This window comes from Lathyrus oleraceus, chromosome 3 (genome assembly GCF_024323335.1).
Source record: "Lathyrus oleraceus cultivar Zhongwan6 chromosome 3, CAAS_Psat_ZW6_1.0, whole genome shotgun sequence".
Taxonomy (NCBI): Eukaryota; Viridiplantae; Streptophyta; class Magnoliopsida; order Fabales; family Fabaceae; genus Lathyrus; species Lathyrus oleraceus.
Window position 1 is genome coordinate 128,925,371 of NC_066581.1, and position 19,380 is coordinate 128,944,750.

General features: G+C 36.1%; 1 protein-coding gene across 9 annotated transcripts in view; it reads right to left on the bottom strand.

The window, feature by feature from the left end:
* LOC127125756 (protein SHOOT GRAVITROPISM 6) overlaps nucleotides 1-19,380 on the bottom strand; it is a 48,805-nt gene that overhangs the window by 4,480 nt on the left and 24,945 nt on the right. For 8 of the 9 annotated variants that reach the window (XM_051054574.1, XM_051054573.1, XM_051054571.1 and 5 more), the window contains 16 exons: nucleotides 18,884-18,965; nucleotides 15,052-15,194; nucleotides 14,871-14,951; nucleotides 14,697-14,797; nucleotides 14,080-14,318; nucleotides 13,782-13,891; nucleotides 13,473-13,604; nucleotides 12,742-12,816; nucleotides 12,527-12,660; nucleotides 12,336-12,408; nucleotides 11,950-12,081; nucleotides 10,872-11,047; nucleotides 10,675-10,797; nucleotides 9,963-10,023; nucleotides 9,776-9,871; nucleotides 846-946 (listed from right to left, as the gene is read on the bottom strand). In XM_051054574.1, the coding sequence (XP_050910531.1) occupies nucleotides 846-946; nucleotides 9,776-9,871; nucleotides 9,963-10,023; nucleotides 10,675-10,797; nucleotides 10,872-11,047; nucleotides 11,950-12,081; nucleotides 12,336-12,408; nucleotides 12,527-12,660; nucleotides 12,742-12,816; nucleotides 13,473-13,604; nucleotides 13,782-13,891; nucleotides 14,080-14,318; nucleotides 14,697-14,797; nucleotides 14,871-14,951; nucleotides 15,052-15,194; nucleotides 18,884-18,965 (1,859 nt within the window). Of the gene's footprint in view, nucleotides 1-845; nucleotides 947-4,798; nucleotides 5,555-9,775; nucleotides 9,872-9,962; nucleotides 10,024-10,674; nucleotides 10,798-10,871; nucleotides 11,048-11,949; nucleotides 12,082-12,335; nucleotides 12,409-12,526; nucleotides 12,661-12,741; nucleotides 12,817-13,472; nucleotides 13,605-13,781; nucleotides 13,892-14,079; nucleotides 14,319-14,696; nucleotides 14,798-14,870; nucleotides 14,952-15,051; nucleotides 15,195-18,883; nucleotides 18,966-19,380 lie in introns of those variants that run through there. The other variant, XM_051054575.1, reaches the window with a different exon arrangement.

Genomic DNA, 19,380 nt, shown 5'->3' on the forward strand with positions numbered 1-19,380 from the left:
ACAGAGGCATATCTCACATATGAAGTCAACAACAACCATGTACTATATCCGATTAAATTAATTGTTAGTGAGAAAAACCAACTCATCCGGGAACCAGACCCATGACTGATCCAATCAAGCCTGTGAGACAGGGAATCAGAAAACAAGACATTGGACTGCTGAACAAGCTCTAAGCTGAAGGAAACTGGTATTGTTTAACAAATGACTAGTCCTCCTCATACCTAAACCAAGGAGTCTTGATTCAAATCCTATTGCTATATATTCATTAGGCTTGGGCTTATCTCTCAAGAATTCAGAGTCATATTCAATCCCACGCATTTGTTCATGCTTCATATGTCCAATCCTATGTGTAAGAGGGTATCCCGAGACCCCACATGGACTAGAGATATGACCAAAGTAAACTTTTTAAAGGTTGAGCAATTCACAATTCTTAAACTAGTGCAGCCAGAATAGTATGAAGCATGTACTAATGCGGGTATAATAATAGGGATCTACTTCCCCTCACACCCGGCACTAATGGGCTAGGTATATGGCTATAAATTGTGGGTAGCTCGATCAATATGCTCTAATACCATTTTAGGTTTTATACTAGACTTAACTCATCCTTACAAAACCAACTTGTAAGGTGAGAACTACCCTCCACTTGTAAACACATATTCGGACCTTATCTCATCCATCCAATGCGGGACTCTTAACTAAAATATAAGGAAGATGGGTAGGACCCTAAATATTATAACAAACAATATCAGAAAAAGTCAGTAGTTTCCACATAAACGTCCATAATTTAATACCACATTTCATCATTAATGGAAGGCAGCTTATACAAAGTATAATTCTATACGCACCTATAACGAACAAATTCTGACAAGGCAGCAGCAGCAGCTTCCCTTTGGTATTTCTGGGGTCGATCCAATGATCTTTTAAAAAATTGGCAAATATTTTGGATCTATGTTTTCAACAAAACAAACAACTTGGTCAAAATTTTCTTATGATAAGAAAAGCAGTTGTCTTACCAAAATAATTAGGAGCAATTCTATTCACAACCAAGCAACTTCACAGAAAGGAAAAGATCCCTAATGGTAAGCCTTGTTGTATCTCATTTGTAAAGAATTATAAAGCATGTCAAATGCCACCTAAAATCAAAAAGAAACAATAAAACTACAATAACTCTAATTTCTTGCATGTCTTTGACTCCTTGCTCAAATTCTCAATCAATTTATTGTGTAGGTAAATATAAGGGAGGTATCTGGATTGAGCCAAAAAAAACTACTTACAATATAGAAAGATTATTCCTGCTATGTTAGCTTTGCCATGCATAGCCGGTTTCAAGTCCGGATAAAAAGGGAAGGTTGTGTCAGGCAATCGACAGTCAACGTAAAACTTTGTCGAATCTCTATGACATGGATCAACTACGAAATAATTTATGGCAAAAGTTGATTCATGTAATCGGCCTCACTTAATGGGAAAAAACTTAGTTGTTGTTATATAATAGAGAAAGATGGTTGTAAATACAAAAATATGGCATCCTCCTCTACGGTAAAAGAGAAGAAAAACCGAATTACAAATTAACATAAAACTAACAGGGCCTTTGTAACTATAGTTTGGATAAATTTCCTTACAACCACTTATAAACAAACAACAAAAATCAAGCTTTATCCCACTAAGTGGGATCGACTACATGAATCAAATTACGTCATAATGTTGTATCAAATACCATGTTTCTATCCAATTTATTAACCTCGAATTATTTCTTAATAGTTTCTCTTATAGTTTTTATCATCTACCTCTATTTGTTTGACTACTCTCCACCTGATCGACTCTCCTTACTACAGAATTAACAGGTCATATCTCTACATGCCCAAACCACCTACACGTATGAGTTTAATAAACAATGCTTATTGTACAAGTACAAATTAACTAATAAATTTCAAATGTTGAAAATCTCTCATTTAAGTTCTCTATAAGCTTATAAGATCTTTTTGGTAAGTAACAACCACAAGTTTCTTTTAATTGAGAAGCTCCCACAGGCAAGAATATAATGCAAACCATGCCTAAACTTAAGTAATTGTTGTTATCGGCAATAATTAGAACACTGAAGTGATACCAAAATAACTTATCCTAGGAATAACAAACTGATTCTTTTAAAGAACTGCATTTCATGATTAGAGGGGGACTCTCTCAACAATGACATCAAACAGCATGTTATACATATTCCTTTATTAGAAAAAATTGGTAAAAGCTGTTATATTTTATTCATCAGCCTTAGCTGGTTTATATAGTGAAAATACAATAATTACAATTTATTTTATCCTTAATTGAGAATAAAGAAAAATAAAGGTAGTATTAAAGACAATAATAAAATATATTTTCCAACACCCCCCCTCAAGTTGGTGCATAGATATCTATCATGCCCAACTTGTCTATCAAATACTCAAAAGTAGGCCTTGCCAAGCTTTTGGTCAGGATATCCGCAGTTTGTTGACTTGAAGTCACGAAGGGTATACATATGATTCCCGCATCTAACTTCTCCTTTATGAAGTGTCGATCAATCTCGATATGCTTGGTTCTGTCATGTTGAACTGGATTATGAGCTATGCTAATAGCAGCTTTACTGTCAGAGTACAATTTCAATGGAAGCTCAATTTTCATCTTAAGTTCTTCTAGGACTCTAAGGATCCATAATCCTTCACAAATACCTTGAGACATAGCTCTAAACTCGGCCTCTGCACTACTCCTTGCTACAACTCCTTGTTTCTTGCTCCTCCATGTCACAAGATTACCCCAAACATAGGTACAATATCCAGATGTTGATCTTCTATCTGCGACTGAACCTGCCCAATCGGCATCGGTGAAGATAGACACATTTTTTTCACTAGTCTTCTTAAAAAATAATCCTTTTCCAGGATTTCCCTTCAAATATCTCAGTATCCTATATACTGCCTCAAGATGTTCCTCGAAAGGAGAATGCATAAACTGACTCACTACACTAACTGAGAAAGCAATATCAGGTCGGGTGTGTGACAAATAAATCAATTTCCCAACCAATCTCTGATATCTCCCAGTATCAACAGAAACATTACCTACTCCCCAAAGTTTAGCATTCGGATCCATAGGGGTATCTGCAGGACGACATCCACTCATTCCTGTTTCTTTCAACAAGTCTATAATGTATTTCTGCTGTGAAACCACAATACCATTTTTTGATCGAGCAACCTCCATACCTAGAAAATATCTCATTAATCCCAGATCCTTAATTTCAAAGTCTACTGCCAATTTCTCTTTTACTCTTGCCATTTCCACTGTATCGTCTCCAGTAAGGACAATATCATCAACATAAACAATCAGGACAGCAACTTTCCCATCGTGGGAGAATTTTGTGAACAAGGTGTGGTCAGCCTGTCCTTGGATGTACCCTTGTTTCTTCATGGACTGAGTGAATTTTTCAAACCAAGCTCTAGGGGACTGCTTTAATCCATACAAAGACTTATTTAGTTTGCACACATTTGATCCAAATTTGTTTTCAAAGCCAGGAGGAATGTCCATATATATTTCTTCTTCAAGATCGCCATTAAGAAAGGCATTCTTAACATCTAACTGGTGCAAAGGCCAATCCAGGTTAGCAGCAAGAGACAAAAGAATTCTGACAATATTCAATTTTGCAACAGGAGCAAATGTCTCTGAGTAATCTATACCATAGGTCTGAGTAAAGCCTTAAGCCACCAAGCGAGCCTTGTACCTTTCAATTGACCCATCTGAATTATACTTCACAGTAAACACCCATTTGCATCCAACTGTCTTCTTGCTATCTGGTAGTGGCGTAACACTCCAAGTTTTGTTCTTTTCTAGAGCTTTCATCTCCTCAAGTACAGCTTCCCTCCACTTTGGAATTTCTAGAGCAACCTGTACATTTTTTGGAATTTCTACACTAGACAATTTTGAAGTGAAGGCAGACATAGATGAAGACAAATTTGAATATGATATAAAATTGGACATGGGATGTTTAGTGCAAGATCTGACAGGTTTTCTAATGGCAACAGGATCATCTATATCAGGATACAAAATACAACTCTCAGAAACAGAGATAGACTTACCTTTTCTTTTGTTAGGAAATTGATCATTCCCCAGTTCAGATTCCTGGCAGTGTTGAGATGTGGACTTGTCCTTTCCTTTATGGTGCTTTTTCACAAAAACCTTTCCTTTCCAAGTCCCGTTTCCTAATTCAAATTTGTTTTGTTTAAGTGACTCATTATTTTGTGGAATTTCAATTAGATCATCATTATCATCGTTTTCAGGATTCTCATTATTTTCTACAAGAGAAAATGTAGGCTCGGATTCACAAGGTTCCTTACTCATGACAGGAGTAGGATCAGATAAAGAATCGCGGCCATTTTCTGTTGGTGCAGGTGTAAAAAACTTAGAATTTTGTGATATTGATAAAGATAAGTTATTTAAAAAACTCATGTCCTCAATTTGAAACGAGTCTTCGTTTATCTCCCCCCCCCCCCCCCCCCCCTTGAAGATGAGTATCATCAAAAAAAGGTTTATTTTCATAGAATGTAACATCCATAGTGACAAACATTTTCTTATTTTTTGGATCAAAACATTTATATCCTTTTTGGGTTGGGGAGTATCCAACAAAGACACATTTTATAGCATGTGGCTCAAGTTTTCCAACATTTTTATGTTCATGAACAAAGGTTGTGCAACCAAAGATTTTTAAAGTCAAATCAGTTAAAACACGAGTACTAGGAAAACATTCTTTGAAGACGTTAATAGGAGTTTGAAAATTGAGAATTTTTTAGGGCATTCTGTTAATTAAATACGCAGCTGTTAAAACAGCTTCGCCCCACAAATAATTTGGTACTTTATTTGAAAAAAGTAGAGCTCTAGCAACCTCTAGTAAATGTCTATTTTTCCTTTCGGCCACTCCATTTTGTTGAGGAGTATTAGGACATGAACTTTGATGAACAATCCCATTTTTTAGAAAAAAATCACCCAGGATAGTGTTAAAATATTCTTTGCCATTATCACTTCTAAAGATTTGAATATTTGTTTGAAATTGGTTCTGCACCATTAAAACAAAATTCTTTACAGCTTGACAAACATCTGATTTTCCCTTTAACAAGTACACCCAACATACTCTTGTATGGTCGTCTATAAATGTGATAAACCATTTTCTGAGAGAGAGTGTACTTGTACGGTTAAGGCCCCAAACATCACTGTGTATAATAGAAAAAGGCTTTGATGGTTTATAAGGTTGTATTGAAAACTGGGAACGATGATGATTTGCAAATTCACATGCTTCACATTTAAACGAAGAAAAGTTTTTATTGTGAAATATCTTAGGAAACAAGGGTTTTAAGTAACGAAAACTAGGATGACCTAATCTTAAATGCCATACCATAATGTTGTCATCTTTATTATTCAAAACGGAAAAAGACTCAAAGCAGGAACTTATTGTTTTTGAAGGTAGTTGTGATGCAGATCCAATTTCAAGGTAGTAGAGTCCTCCACTCTCCTTATCACTGCCAATCATCTTTCCCGAGTTCAAATCCTGAAAGACACAGTGAGATCGGAAAAAATTAGTTTGACAATTTATATTTTGGGCTAATTTACTCACGGATATTAAATTACAAGATAAATTTGGAACATGAAGGACATTTTTAAGAGTTAACATTTGAGACAACACAACAGACCCTTTACCTGCAATGACTGAAAAAGAGTCATCTGCAATTTTTATTTTTTGATTACCTGCACATGGACTATATGAAGAGAACAAAGTAGATTCACCTGTCATGTGATCGGAGGCTCCTGAATCTACTATCCAAGTATGACTGGGATTGACACTAAGAAATGCAGAATTACCTTTTGTTGCTATAGAGCAAGAAGGGGTTGGAGACTCAAGGAGTTTGTACAGTCTGTCTAGTTACTCCGTAATGAATGCGAACTGAGATGGAAGAGATTGCTGCCCTTGATCAGAATTACTAGTCTGAAATGCACGACCACTTTTCTTCTTCCAGTTAGGAGGTTTGCCTTTGAGCTTCCAACAAGTTTCACGTGTATGCCATTCGCGCTTGCAGTGATCACACCAAGGAACTTTGTCTGACCTTCTTCCCTCGTCAAGGTTTCTAGTAGCCAGAGTTGAGCCTTCAGATTCAGAATTTCGTTGTGTCTTACCCATCATAATTCCTTGTCGTGCCTCTTCCCTTCTTATTTCTGCAAAAATTTCACGAAGAGTTGGCAATGGTACTTTTCCTAAAACTCTACCTCTTACCTCATCAAGGTCTTTATTAGCCCAGCGAGAAACATGAATACACGATCATTTTCTTGCCTCTTGAGAAACAAAACACTGTCTTCTGTACACCTCCACTTGTCATCATAACAGAGATCTAACTCTTGCCACAGTGTTAACAGTTCATTGTAATAAGCAGTTACACTCCTGTCACCTTGTTTCGCATGCCATAACTTTGATTTTAAACCAAAAATTTGAGAGGAGTTTTGAATATCAGAGTATGTTTCCTTAACAGCTTCCCAAACATCCTTTGCAGAAGGTAAAAACATGTAAGGCTTACCTATTCCAGTTTCCATAGAGCTTACCAGCCACGCAATAATCAAGGAGTTTTCCGACTTCCATTGTTTGTAACGAGGGTCTGTTGCCGGTTCAGCTACTGCTCCTGTTAAGAAATCAATTTTTCCTTTGCTATCCAATACCAATCGAACGGTTTGAGCCCATTCATTGTAGTTATTCCCATTCATTTTAGGGATATTGACCTTGAGGGAGTATGAGGAACCCTCTCGATCATTACCGCAGCGCTCTCAGAAAGCGAGCGGATCAAAGGCTTCCTATTCAACGGATTCGGATTATTCGACTTTAGATGCTTCGGATGCTTCCTCGGCCGCGCAGTACGTACTTCTGTTTGGAGAGTCTGTTCCTTACTTTGCTAGGACTTTGAGTGACTAGAGTAGCCCCTCTGTATCCGAAGGCGCCTTTTTGTTTATGCACCTGAAACGGCTTCCGATTTGACTTACTTATAGTAAAGTGGATCGACCCCGTTCAGTAGAATTACGAAGAAAGAAGGCTAGGCTTCTTGAACCAGAGCTAATTCGATCTTCCCCTTTCGACAATGTGTTTGAATAGCAAGCAAAAGTACCACGACCGAACAATTCTATTCGGTTAACAAACAACTTCTAGAATGAACTACATCCATCAACCGGCATACCTTTCTTATCGTAACTACGATCTGTCTTCGGTGTTGATATGATCTTTCTATCAAGAGAAGATCGGGAATTGTTGCCGTCATTACTGCCACTGTTTATGACCACCGACGGTTCCTCATGTACACCGTTTCCGCGGCCACCGCCGTTTCCACGGCCACCGTCCGAATCAGATTGTGGTTGGTCGCCATGATTGGATCCAGTGTAGGCTTGTGATAGGGGAGGCCACATGTTGTTGTCATTCGCCATAGGAGGTTAATAGAGTATGTGAATTGGGTCAAAAAATACGTACAGGGAAATTTTATGGTAACCCCTAACCTAACAAAAATAGGTTGAGGAAAGCTTTTACGGTAACCCCTAACCCAGTACTCTTGATACCATATTAGAAAAAATTGGTAAAAGCTGTTATATTTTATTCATCAGCCTTAGCTGGTTTATATAGTGAAAATACAATAATTACAATTTATTTTATCCTTAATTGAGAATAAAGAAAAATAAAGGTAGTATTAAAGACAATAATAAAATCGGAAATAATATATTTTCCAACATCCTTGAAACTGAACAATGCAAGTTAAATTGTTGTGACATTCTGAAAACTAAAATTTCTACCAGCATGCATACTTATTATGATTTGGTTTTGACAAAAAGTCATGGCAATTGTAACAATTGGCTGTGTATATAAATAAGTTATTAATACACAGCCAACAGATATAATTATGATGAATGTCTATTAAAAATCTAAATCATAAGAGCTTGAGCTGTTAAGAGAAAGTTCAAATATGATTCTGATTCATGCACCAACATGAATTAAAATTTAATCAACCTAATTCTAAATGCTTAAAGCTATTAGGGAATTTCCAAAACTGGGTTGAGTTAAATTTCCAAAAGTGGGATTATATCAAAAGATGAATGAAGCCTAATATAATTAGAGTTTGGTCTAATTCATCCCTACAAAACCGACTTGTAAGGTGAGGGGTATCAGATACTATATAAACTCTTTTCAGGCTCTATGTTTAACTAATATGAGACTTGTTTTTTCCCAATATAGCCTAGCCTACCCCCTCACAACGAACACTATATAAACTCTTTTCAGGCTCTATGTTTAATTAATATGAGACTCAATCTAAAATCTAAAATAAATCATGATCATATCTAATATTATTACTATACTCTAAGATACTCTTAATTAATATAAAAGATATTATAAGATATTTTATAATAATCTAACGTTTACGAACAAACTTGAATAAAAAAGATGTGCATAACCAGACAGAAAGTAATGCGCACTAACAAAACAGGAACAGAGACTTAAGAAACGTGCACACTAGTTGCACAGTTCCTTGAATGCACCAAAAACAAACAAGAATGCCAAAACAGTGTTGCAATGGCAGAACAAATTTTCCAAGAGTTACTCAAGAACGTGCTGTTCTAGATGCACACAAAGATAAATATAGACAAGTGCTTTAGATCCGAGGCATAAAACAATGAATTTGACTAGAATAATCAAAATTTGAAATAAGAACCAATGCTAAAACTATAAATCATGAACCTGATTATAAATCGACTCAAAAACAATAGCAAAAATTCGATGATCAATCAATGGAGAGAGAAAATACTTAAAAACCCAAGAAACAAGGACTGTTGGAATAGGAACCTCTACCATTGCACCGAAATCAGAAAACAGACGCATCTAGAACTGGACAAAAAATTGACGCAGAGATTTAAAAAAGCTTGTCGCAAGGCCATCAGTTGTGGCCACGACATCAACCTATGAAACAACTTAGAGACATTTGGAAGTGGAACACATCCTCAACGTGGGACCCACAGACTAGAAGTGGTCCCATCGGAACCAGACAGATAACCAGACAGAGGTGAGTCTGCCAGGACTTGCAGCAACCTCGTAGGAGGTCTGAAGGGTGGCCAGTGGCCTTTATGCACCGGTTGGACTGACAACAGTAGAAACACATGTACAATAGAAGTTAGTGTCCTAATAAACTAGGGTTCACCTTGACGGTGGCTGAACCCAAAGACAAATAACAGATTTCAAACCTTGAACCAAAAAGAGAAACTATTATGATATTCCCAACTGTTTGAGAACTCCACACCGGATTAGTGGTGAGACGGTTCAAGGAGAATCCAATCAAGCTCTAGATACTATGCTGAATTTGTGATTGTGTAAAAGATAAGATGAAAATATTACTCACTCCGTCTCATATAAAGTGTCTCATTTTCACTTTTTCTATTCTTCAAAATAAATGTTTTTTAACAATACCAATACAATTTTTTTTCTACTACTATATTCTTATTTATTAACTTTCATTTTATTCAACTACCCCACTCCACTAACTATAATTAATAAAGTTATTTTAGTAAATGATACTAGATATATCATTAAAATCAACACATCTATGATTTATGTAATATATCTAGCAATGTATAATAGAGGAACTACTCTCCAATAACTTATCAGCAGTTTCTGTCTGGTCATGTTATTCATTTGGATCTATGATATATGTAATATATCTAGCAATGTATACTTTTAAAATATAAAATACAATACCTCTTTCGGCCTCTTTATAGATATGCATCCGGCTATGTCTCCAATGAGATTAATCCACCTCTCATTTTCAGAAAGTTCCCCATCTCTGGCTAAAATCTGAAATAAAGAATTTGTTGTATTGCTTTATTTACAAGACCATCTTGCATCTTTAATATGGAGCAATTGTAAATTTGTAATGTTTGTCTACCTTTCCCATCTCAAGGTCACCAACACATTCGCAGAATGCCTGGAATGCAGTCAGAAGATTCCTGCACAGCGAGATAAAAAAAAAGTAAACATGGTACTTGCAAGCGCAGTTGTGTGTACAATATTTTAGTGGCATTGATGCAGTGATATAATTTTGTTAACACGTAATATGCTTACTTAGACATACGGCCCTGACTTCAGTTTCCTCAGTACCATCCTAAGGAAGCCAACTAAACCTTATTAGAATGGTGGGGAGAATGGGAAAAATTGCATCGGGTTTCTTTGCAGATTTAAATATCTCCTTAATTTCACTAGAGAGCCAACAAAAATTAACATTAACCTCTACACTAAAGTATGTTAATAATTAGTAATAGGGTTGTTGACAACTTTTGCCCCTTGTCATTGACAGTGACATTTAGATTCTTGTTGAAGTAGCAGCGGAAGTCTTAGGTAGTAAAGAATACACATGATATTAAAATTGATGTGAGCTATATATGTTTTAGCTTTAAACTTTATTACAAATAACAGGTACTAATCTATGCTTATACTAATCTAAGATACTCACGTTACTCCAAGATATTATCATATATTCTATTAAGTAATATTAAGCTTAGAGTTCGTTACTCATGTGTGTTGGGTAAAACAAACCATAACACATGCTTGACAAGAACAAATGTGGATGCCAACATTCAAATAGTAATGCTAATCCTCACCGCAATGGTTCAAGGTGACCAGAGTAAGCTAACCCATGACAGCTTCCAAGTTGCAGCATCAGCTCAGATAGAACAGAAGCATAGTTTTGCTCAACAGCCCTTTTTCCAACTTTTCCCCCACCTCTGCATCAAATAGGAGTTCGATAGATTGTTGGATTTTTGATGTTATAAACTCAAAATATATTGATAATATAGACCTGAAAAAAGCAGTAAGAGCAAAAATTGCAGCTTCCAGTTGGCCGTCTTCTGTATGATTGTGGACCTGGCTATCCTCAACTCTGTCTACATCACATTTAAGGATAGGAATCTGGCTAAGGACAGATATCACATGTTCTAGAAATAACACTGATAGAACCATGTGCTGTGAAAAGGCCTGGAACATTTATGTAGAACATGAATCAAATATTTTATAAACATATTGTTCAAGTAGGATCACAGATGACAGCATGAAACAAAAACATTATGAGCTATTTGAAACTCTAATATTCCGTTACAACCAAAAGAATAGATTAAGATCTGATTTGAGATTGATTTATCCCTATAAAGATATGCACTCAACCCCTGGTCTGAACTTATTGTTGATTACAACTGTTATAAGTTAGATATTACTAGATAACTGAGAGAAACTCGTGGATAATATAAAGAATAATGGAAAGGAATATCAAGGAGAGAAAGAGCTGAAAGCTTGCTCTAGAATCTTGTTGTATTCTCTTACATTAACAACTGAAAACAGATGTTTTATAACAGAACAACAGGCTCTGAATTAAACAACAGACTAAAACTGACACCGTCTCCAGCAAATACAGTAACTGTGTAGCATACTGTAGTCCAGAACAATCTACAACTAACCCATACTAATATAGGAAACTCTTCTACCGCAACTCAATAGTTTTCATACTACACTTTTCCATATACAACCACTCCCTAACTCATACTCATGCCTAATTTTAGATAAATATTCATTATGAAAATATAAATGTTGGTGCTAGCTACCTGACAGCTGCCTATTATGAGTGCCAGCAGTGCAGTGTTAGTACAGGATAAACCTGCTGGTGGAACATACTAAACAGACAACTTGTGTTTTTTATGAGCTCATAAACAAATAATCCTCAACCAACATTTGTTCCCATATCCATGCATCATAGGCAACAACAAATTGTAGTGAATACTTTTGTACAGCCATTATAATCATTGTCATGCACGAGACAATAAATTGTACTGGAAATTGAACAGGGAGAATATATTCTTATAAATGGGAAAAAAAGACACACTTACGTAGAATGCATCTTGCATGGGCCATCCACCACGTAGCCTAGATATATCCTTCGTTATTATATCCTTTCCAGCAGTGGCCAGGACTTCATCAAAAACAGTTTTTGCACTAGTACTTTCGGCCAAAGAGGCAATCTTTTGGTATAGTGAAGGATAATTTACCAGAGGCAAACAGCTAGAAAGCAACATTTATTAATAGCAGAGAGTGCTGTGTGTGTGGGGGGGGTGTGTGTGTGTGTGTGTGTGTGTGGGGGGGGGGGGGGGGGGGGGGGGGTGCGGGGGACGACTGGAGGGGCACTTTTAGTCAAAATAAAAACTCTTTTAGTCAGTATAAAGAACTGTGCTGATATTTAGGTACGGGAATAAGATTTTAGGGAAAAAAAGGATACAGCACCAAGAGTTTCCACACGTAAATGCTTATCGGTTGCATGCACAGTGGCAGAGATCAATGATTGTGTTGTCCTGTAATACATTATATATCACCATAACTTACACTCAGAATTTATCAGTTAAGAAGATGATATAACGAAAGGTGGCTTCTCCAGTAAAACAATATTGGTACATAAACTATGCTTTAAACCTTGAGATATCAATCTCTGTCAGTTCACTCCCTCTCGTTGTAACAAACTCAACAACAGCTTGAATGGCTCCTTCAGCAGACTGCTTGATCTTATCACATATAGCTACTGAGCAACCTTGAAGCATAGCAACCAGCTGTATGCAAGTGTCACCAAAGCTGTCAATTATAATTTTCACACACACACACACATAAGGGGAATAAGAAAAGACAATTGCCTCATCCTTTGTCAACAGAATGCAGAGGGAGGAAATGATCCTGTTGAAAACTTCTGATGGATCAATAGAGGTATCCTGTATACGCACATGAAAACTGTTACAATATTCTGAACAGCATCATTTTTATATTATATAACTTTAAAATAATAGGTTAGAGTATTTTAGATCATCTAACAATATTGGTTTTCATATTTTCCTATATACCGTTATTGGTTTTCTTATTTAATTAGGATTAGTTAGTATAAATAAGAATTAGTTAGTATAAACAAGAATATGAAATGGTGCTTTGTCTTTTGAAGTATCATTAACATCCAACACGTTACTTGCATCAACATAACATCAATGTAAAATCATTATTCCAAGTATTTTTATTCGTCTCTCTCTCTATATTTATATATATACCTATAGGACTAAATCTAACTTCAACAAAAATCATGTACATCTTAGGTCCTTTTTTTTGCTTAAATGTACTTTTCCCTCAAAGTATCAATTTTTTTAATTTGTCCTGGTTTGAATTTTATTTATTTTTAACCCAGCATCTAACAAAAAGCGTGTTTGTAGTCCTATTCCTCACCTAGGACTAAAAACACAGTTTTTAAAAGAATGTAGGGAAATAGATGTCAAAAAATTTAGTCCTATTCTGGGACCAAAATCTAATTGGTACCCTCTTTTCTTCTTCATCAGCAACTTAAATGCAAGAAAGGCAGAAACAATATGGTCAATGAACTCACATTTCTCAGCATAGCTATCACATCTTCAAGAGAAGACAAAGCACGGTATGACAATTCTATGTCTTCAGCAGATATAGACAAACCAGGAGGCTTTGGAAGAGAGAGAGAAATACTGAAGAGTTGATCAAGAATCTGCACAACATAACCATTAAATGGACTATTTAAGAATAACACAGCAATTTCCTCTTTGAAGTGAAACTAGAGAACATGTTTTTGTACACCTTATAACATCTTAGAAAACTTTACAAGTACTTAAGGTAAGAGAATGTGCTTTTTTCATAACAAAGACAAGATATCTCAGAATCATACTTGTGCTGATATTTTTCGGACTTCAGAATTTGTGTCTGCACAACGTGGAAGATAAATTGCTACCCTATCTCCCAGACACAAAGCTTCGCGACTTGGCAATACAAATGCAGCTGGAAGTTGAGAAACAAAATAAATATTTTCATTTGGTATAAAATACTGGCAATGAGGTTTGTACCAAAGACCTCATGCAAATTACTCAAACCCTTAATTACTAGCCCAATCCCAGTAACGTAATCAGGTACATACACTTAAGAATAATTAAAATAAAATTTGAAGTTGTCTGATTGAGCATATTTACATGGTAGATTAGAAAAATTCCCATAAAGAGTACGGTCAACTTGCTTGGTATGTGCACAATTCCCATGGCATCCCAATGCGCAATAGCCACTAACACAAACCATCCGAAATTTGAGAAGCATCTCATGGACTGCAAGACATCCTCTTCTCCTCTGATATTCAACAGGTGAAGAGACAAATTGATCAATTTGCCTCAGGATAAGCATTAGCAGCTCTGCTCGACTTCTTCCATCCTCTCCACTAAATATTATGTTTTCAGTAATTAGTACGAGTGAAAAAATACCTTTACAGTTTTGTACACACAGGGTAACATGATAGAAAGCTAAAAAACTATTGAATGGCTTAATTGAGTGATGGGTGTAATTAGAAAGAGAAAGATGAAGGATAAATTATCATTTTTAAAATAAGCAAACAATGAAGAATTGCAAAAGTTAGCCCAACATGCAAATATGAACGAGAGAGTAACAATTCTTTTTTTGGAAATAAAAAACAATTATTTGAGAAGCGCGACAGAAATAAAATGAGGACGCACTAAGATAAAATGGAGCAACTATGGGGGAGGATGTATATATCAACACATAACTTTACCAAAAAAATATGACTTTTTGAATAAATTACCCAGTGAGAAGAATTGCACATAAAAGAGAGATCAGATTGTCAATAAGGGGACTGACAACTTCAACTGGATCATTTTGTATCGCAAAGAATCCCAATGTGGCCTGTCAAATTCACCAGAAAAATAAGATGGCTGAAAGTTTGCAAATGTATTCAACACCAAATAAAAGACCATACCTTCATCACATAGTTTCTGGTTTCGACCGTTAGCTTTGGCTCCACAGAGACCAATGTAGTGCAGGCACTTAATGCAAGAGCCTCAATATTTAAAAAAAATGAAAATTTAAATACTATCAGCTTAAAATAACAAGTGACTTCATCTTAGACACAAGTACTCATTGGACAGCACTTTATATACCTGAGTACGCAAGAGTTCATTGTAATCAGCAAAACCATCATTATCATCTCGGCCCATTAAAGTTAAAATATAATCAAGCAGTTGGTCCCTTCTTTTCAATGGAAACGGTGCACCACTTTCAGAAGCATTAATGACAGCATTACCTGCATTATCAGAGTTACATCATGCACACAACTATCAGGAAAATATATACATGAAATTTGATGAATTTCTGGTGAACTCTCAACAAGAGGTGAAGCAAACTGGAAACTAGCTTCTAAAACTCAAGAAGATAGAATGAAGATGCTGCAAATTTTATCTTGAAGTCGTGATTGCTCGGGAGCAGTGGTTTAATTTTAAAACCATATGACAATGGCATCAGTTTAAGCTACCCATGGATACATCTTGAAGTGCAACTCAAGTTACCATGCGTCTTTGTAGTAAGTTCTCCTATGCTCAAAATAATTCATCCGCTTGTTTTCAAACATAGCCTACTTTTTATTCATGACAAACATTTTATAGAAGATATTATCTAGATAACATCTGATTTTAAAAACCTAGCTTCCCCTAGTAGATTTCAGGCTCATTGAGATTCACCTTGGAATTGTTTGGAAGGGACAGAAGCTGGCATAGAGCTTATGAGAATCTAAAATAGATAATAATAAATATAATTAATTGAGCCCAAAGCATTGGCGACGAGGAATATAATTGGTATAATGATATGAACATAGATAATAATAAATATAATTAATTGAGCCCAAAGCATTGGCCACAAGGAATATAATTGATATAATGATATGAACAACACTGACTGTCACGCAAAATCACCAAGGTTTCAATAAAGAGATTCAAATTATAGTTTGTTGAGTAAATATCTCTGATTAGGATTATAGTTTTATCCCTATAATCAAGGGATTTAATTGTAAATTTGATTGTTGTTAAGAGTCTCGCATATAAGTGGAGACAATCCTCACCCCACAAACCGATTTTTTAGGGTTAAATTGCCCAACCACATTTCTTAACATGATATCAAGAGCCTTGTTTAAGATCTGGTGGGCCACCTGCTATCAGGTCTCTGCTATCGGACCACCAAACCATTTATTTTCACGCTACAGATGTCTAGTCTTGGGCGTGAGAGTGTGTTAAAAGTCCTACATCGGACAATATATGGTCTAAACATGTATTTATATATAGGTGTAATCCTCACCCTACAAGCCGGCTTTGTAGGATTGAGTTAGACCCAACCATATTTTCTTAACAATTGTAATCACTTGGTTGTAAATAAAAGGATGGGAGTAATTTCTCTTAAACAATTCAAATAGTTTCATTCAACAGGGTGTCTAGAATTTGGCTCAATCCTCCTTCAACCTTCAACCGTCTCACCACTATTCTATTGGGGAGTCTCAAAAGGTTGCGAATGTAATAGCTTTTTTCTTTTCCGAACAACATTCAGAATCTTAGTTTTTTGTGTTTGGGATCAGTCGCCGCCAAGGCTAACCCTAGCTTATTATTCAATTTGGGTTGTGGGTGTCCAAGCCTCGTCACAAAACCCTAGGCGTCATACTCTCACACCTAGCTGTCCCATTAAATGTCCAACATGCACACCCTACGTGTCACAGCGACCCCACCATCGAATTCTTCGGAGTCAAATCAGACAATCCTCGAATTGCCTCCGTCATCCGGTATCTCACACACCATCACAGGCATTTCTGCTGACGTCAGTCCTGCAGGCGTGTGAAGGCCACACGCCACCATCCAGACCTGCAACAAGGTTGCCGCTGGTTCCCTTAGACTTTCCCCCCTTTCAGGTTTATTTGTTGTTTTGTAGGTTTTTTTATAGTTGTGAGCGCATTCAGTTAGCTTTTCTGCAGTGCTTTGGTCTTTTGTCATTGTGATTGCATCCTAATGTATGTTGCTTCAATATCTTGGGTCCTTGTCACTATTTTTTTCTGTTAAGCATATTTGCACACGGCTTACTTATTGTGTTTTGTTGTGTGCTCATCATTGTGTTTTTAAGTGTTTTGTTATGTCTTATTAGTTAGCGCATTTCTCTCTGGTCCAGTTTTACGCATCTTTTCATTTGAGGTTGTTTGTAAGCAATATCTATGTGTACGTATGCGATCATATGTTACGTCTAACAGTCACTTCCAAGATGTCCGTTGATCATCCGTCCAAGCCTATCCAAGTCACTCATGTTAGCGTGCTTTTTAAGACTCTCACATCATTGATCTCAGCACACTGTCAATAGGCTGGTCATTTCACCTAACCAAAGTCAAGGTTGATTCGTTGTAAGCATGGCAACATAACCCGTTGCCGCGGATATCCACTCGAACCTGCCTCGAAGTTGACGAAGAAAACCCACTGACTGGGTATGGGTTTGGATTTGCCCCAACTTAAAAATATGGAGACGGGTCGGATAATGGGGACACTAGAACTCATCCCGAACCCGCTCCATTTATTTCATTATATATATTATTATTTAGTTTTGATAATTTAGAATATTAAATATGTGGCCAATATTTTGATATTTTGATTTGTATTTATTATTTAAAATATTTGTAATGTATATATGGAATGTTTTGAGATTGTTTTATTTTATTATTTGTAATGTAATTTGATTTTGAAAAAAATAAATATTTCTATTAAAAAATTAATTTTATTGAATGAATGGTGGCGGAGCGGGGATACCCGAACCCCAACCCAAACCGTTTGGAACGGATTTGAATTTTAATTCCCCATCTCCTTTTGGATTTGGGGCAAGGAACGGGCATTGTTTGGGAATTCGTGTGTGGGTTTGGGGGAGGTAAAAACCGGCTCCACCCCGCCCTGTTGTCATGCCTAATTCGTTGGCACAAGTCAGAGATGACAAGTCCCACATAAGTTGGTTTTTATTTGTCTTTTGGTAGTCCTATTGTCCACCTATCGTTAATGTTGATTCACCAGCACCAATCACACTTAAGTTGGTTGTTTCAAGCAAAGGACAGCATCTGACCCAATATCATTGCAGCTTTATTTGGATGCAGTTTGTGGAAGTTCACTGTAGTTCTAATATTGGATGGTTTGGTTTGATCTTGTTCAATCTTCACTTTTATAGGTTATACTTGTAACAAGCTATATAACATTAGGGAGAGGGCTGAGATATGTATTAGATTTAAAATTATAGTTTGATTAGTAAATATCTCTATTCTCTATGATTAGGTTTGTCGGTTTTATCCCTATAATCAAGGGATTTGGTTGTAGATTTGATTGTTATCACTGGGTCATAAATACCAAGACTGAGAGTAATTTCTCTCAAGCAATTTAAATCATTTCATCCAAGAGAGACATGAAGCAGCTCGCTTTAAATGAGAAGCAATCACATTATTATGACCTCCTTTGTTTTCACTGCAGGCCTAAATGACCACACAAACTTCAGAGGTGTTATCAACGGTGGATTATGGAAGCCAGCAAAACTTCGTCATAAACATGGGGTTGCGGTTGGCAGACATAATAGATTTTGCACCCTATGGCAGCTAGCACAAAATACCCTATTCCTTAAAGCCATGGCACCGCCATGGCGGATATCTGACAACACAGTTTCAAAAATGTTAAATTTTCTAAAAATGGTGTTCTTGCAATCCATTTATGTATAAAATAAATTTTCTCATTAAATAAAAACATGACAAAGTTGTAAAGATAATATGTAAATTTTCTAAAAATGGTGTTCTTGCAATCCATTTATGTATAAAATAAATGTTTTCATTAAATAAAAAACATGACAAAGTTGTAAAGATAATCTTAACAGCAGACGCAACAAGAAGGACAACACAATGAGGATCAGTAATAATTAAAATATGAAAACATGATTACTAACCAAGTAAGTCAATTGCAGTGATCACAGCTTGCTTTGCTATAGGGTGACGCACATGAAGAAGCCTTGAAAGCATGTTGGTGCCCTGCCCACAAATAAATAATACAATCAAATCAGCTTTACAAATAAACACATATATTAACAGGAATTGAGATAGATGTTTTCTCATGATCCACCACTCGAAGAGAGAACAAGGATTGGTTTCAGACTCTTCCCAATTATTATTTTCATAAAACAAAAACCAATCAAAACTGTTTTAGAGATTGTTTATGCTGCATAAAGACAAAAGTTATTAGTATTTACAGTAACCGTGTATCTATTAGTAGCAAACTCCAGTGTTTAGCTAGCAGCTTTAAGTACAGCTGTTAATAACATCCTTCTATTAACTAGTTTTAGGTTAGTTACACTTATAACTGTGACAGATGTTTAATACTGTAACAGGGTTGTGATAACCCTCAACCAGTATATATAAATATCATTTGTACACTCTGCTTTTATAA